The sequence below is a fragment of the Carlito syrichta genome, unplaced genomic scaffold (genome assembly GCF_000164805.1).
Source record: "Carlito syrichta isolate Samal-C Ts95f unplaced genomic scaffold, Tarsius_syrichta-2.0.1 Scaffold123381, whole genome shotgun sequence".
NCBI lineage: Eukaryota > Metazoa > Chordata > Mammalia > Primates > Tarsiidae > Carlito > Carlito syrichta.
The window spans coordinates 3,839-6,208 of NW_007067477.1; the positions used below are offsets into that span (position 1 = coordinate 3,839).

At 35.2% G+C, this 2,370-nt stretch overlaps 1 protein-coding gene across 1 annotated transcript in view; it reads right to left on the bottom strand.

The window, feature by feature from the left end:
- Nucleotides 1-221: 221 nt before the first annotated feature.
- Nucleotides 222-2,370, bottom strand: part of FABP7 (fatty acid binding protein 7) — a 3,714-nt gene continuing 1,565 nt past the window's right edge. Inside the window, exon 4 of the mRNA XM_008048373.2 lies at nt 222-581. Within this exon, the coding sequence (XP_008046564.1) occupies nt 531-581 (51 nt within the window). The 3' untranslated portion in view covers nt 222-530. The remainder of the gene's footprint in view (nt 582-2,370) is intronic.

Genomic DNA, 2,370 nt, shown 5'->3' on the forward strand with positions numbered 1-2,370 from the left:
GGTGTGGTAGCACACGCCTGTTGTTCCAGCTACTTGGAAGGCTGAGGCAGAAGGATCGCTGGAGTCCAGCAGGTTGACGAGGCTGCGGTGACCGGGCGCGTGCCACTGCACTCCAGTCTGGGCCACAGAGTGAGACTCTGACTCAAAATAAATTAATTAATTAAATAAAATTCTCTGATATACAATTTCTGACCAGACAAATGATATTAAAAACAACACAATTTCACATGTAAAATATTTATTACAATTTGATTTGCATTCCAAAGGGAATTACAAAATGTACTACTCACTTCTTTATTTTAAAAAGATGATGAAGTTTCAATTTGACTCATAAAACATGATAAATTTACAGATTAAAATTAGGCAAGTTGCTTGGAATTACCACCTTTTAAATCACCATCTTCCAGCTGCACATCAAGAATAACCTTCTAATTAGTGATCAGTCGGTCTGTAATAGCAGGATTGATTGCTCTGAGATTTGAGTGAGCAGGAAAATGGAAGGACTTCCTCTGTCCCAGATCAGGAATTTTCTATGCCTTCTCATAGTGGCGGACAGCCACCACATCACCAAAAGTAAGCGTCTGGAAGAGTCAAGAGATAATCAAATGTCTTTATAGAGAAACCTGAACTTTATACAGTACCTGAACTTTAAAGATGATCATATAAATGATTTAATTATATGCAAAAGAATGACATTTACAAACATTCAGCACTGCATAGAATTTTCATGTCTTAAAAAGAAAAGAAATCCTTATATTTACTGAGTGATTGATATGTATACACAGTTCCTGTTTCTAAAATGGAAATGAAGCAAAAATTGAGATCAACATCTGGATTTTTTAAAAGATTTTTTTAAAAAAGAATTTCTTTAGGCTTGAATTATCAGGGTACTTGAACAAATTGACTCTGCTTTAAACGTAAATGAGATTTATAATAGGTTTTCGGAACAGTTTTCAATTCATAATCTAGATACATTTTGAACAGGCATCAGATAACCCAATCATCTGAGCTAACGGTATTTGGAATGACATGTTCCAAACTCGAGAGGAAAATGTAAATGTACAAATGTTCTCCTTGCTCTGGCTGTCATGTTTTAGCCCATGTGAACCTGAACCCAGGTGGTGAGGTGGGTATGATGTGGAACATTGGCTTTATTACTCTAATGTCAAATCCAACTTGAAGAATTGCCGTAAAACCACTTGACAAAATTTAGAGGGCTTTGGTGCTCATTATTTTTCTGTATTGATGGGATTTTCCAGCGTAGAGTACGCACTTGTCATCCATTGCTTTAATCTTGAACTCAATCTTGCCTATCACAGTTGTACATGCCAAGGTTGAGTTATCTACTTTTTGGTAAAAACCTGTAGGAGAACTTCAGATTGAATCTTTGAGAAAGGAATCTTCTTTTGTTGATTATTGCAGAAAAATGTGGCATCTGTCATGTAACATAAAAGGAAACTGTCTCTCTGCTCCCCACCCTGCTTGCCCAGAAGCTTGACTATCTCAGTGTAGAATAAGTCCGATTGCGGTAGTCAAAGGCAGAGAAGGAAGCTAGAGTCCATGTTCATAAACAGCAACAAAATCTTCTATCATCTTAGAAGGAATACGTAAAGCAATCCCATCCCCTCCCAAAAAAGAATAAGCCCGCTTGACTCTGCCCGTATCACTGAAATACCTTTAGTCAGTTCACACAAAAAGTGTCTGCGAAAGGCTTGGTCGAGTCATAACATTTCTCCCAATTTGTGATACTACTCCATCACTAGAGTCATTATTTGTAATTTTTTTCTATTTAATAATTTGTACATGCCTGCCAAGTAGTAAACATATTTATTTAAAAGGCATATTATGCATTAAAAAAAGAAAATTAGAAAGAAGCAACATCTAAATGGTTCTCTCTGATGAGAAACTAGTGTCGGTTTTAATTTTTTTGTTATACTTCTCTGTTATATTCTAAATTATCTTAATTGAACTTTTATAACCTTTATAAACTAAAATATAAACTGTTTGAAGATCTCTGATTTATTACAAGAGCTACAAAGTAATTCTTCTGAGATTCAATAAGCTGAGTGTAATCATATATTTTAATCATTATAGGCTTTATATTTAAATTTCATTTGACGGTTAGACATTCAATTATCTAAAAAATTCTTCTTTTTGACAGTTTTAGGAAAATAAATGGCAACTTGTTAAAAACGACTCTAGGAATTTTTCTCTTTTTCTGCAGGCAAGGAAGTTGAGCTGAGGAAGTCTCCGAACTAGAATCTTTTTATTTCTCCTGTTTTACATTTAAAGAGCCTTGCTAGTGAGGCATTACTAAAGAAGGAAGGGAGGAAGGAGGGAAGAAAGGAAAGTAGGGAGAGAAAGAGGGAG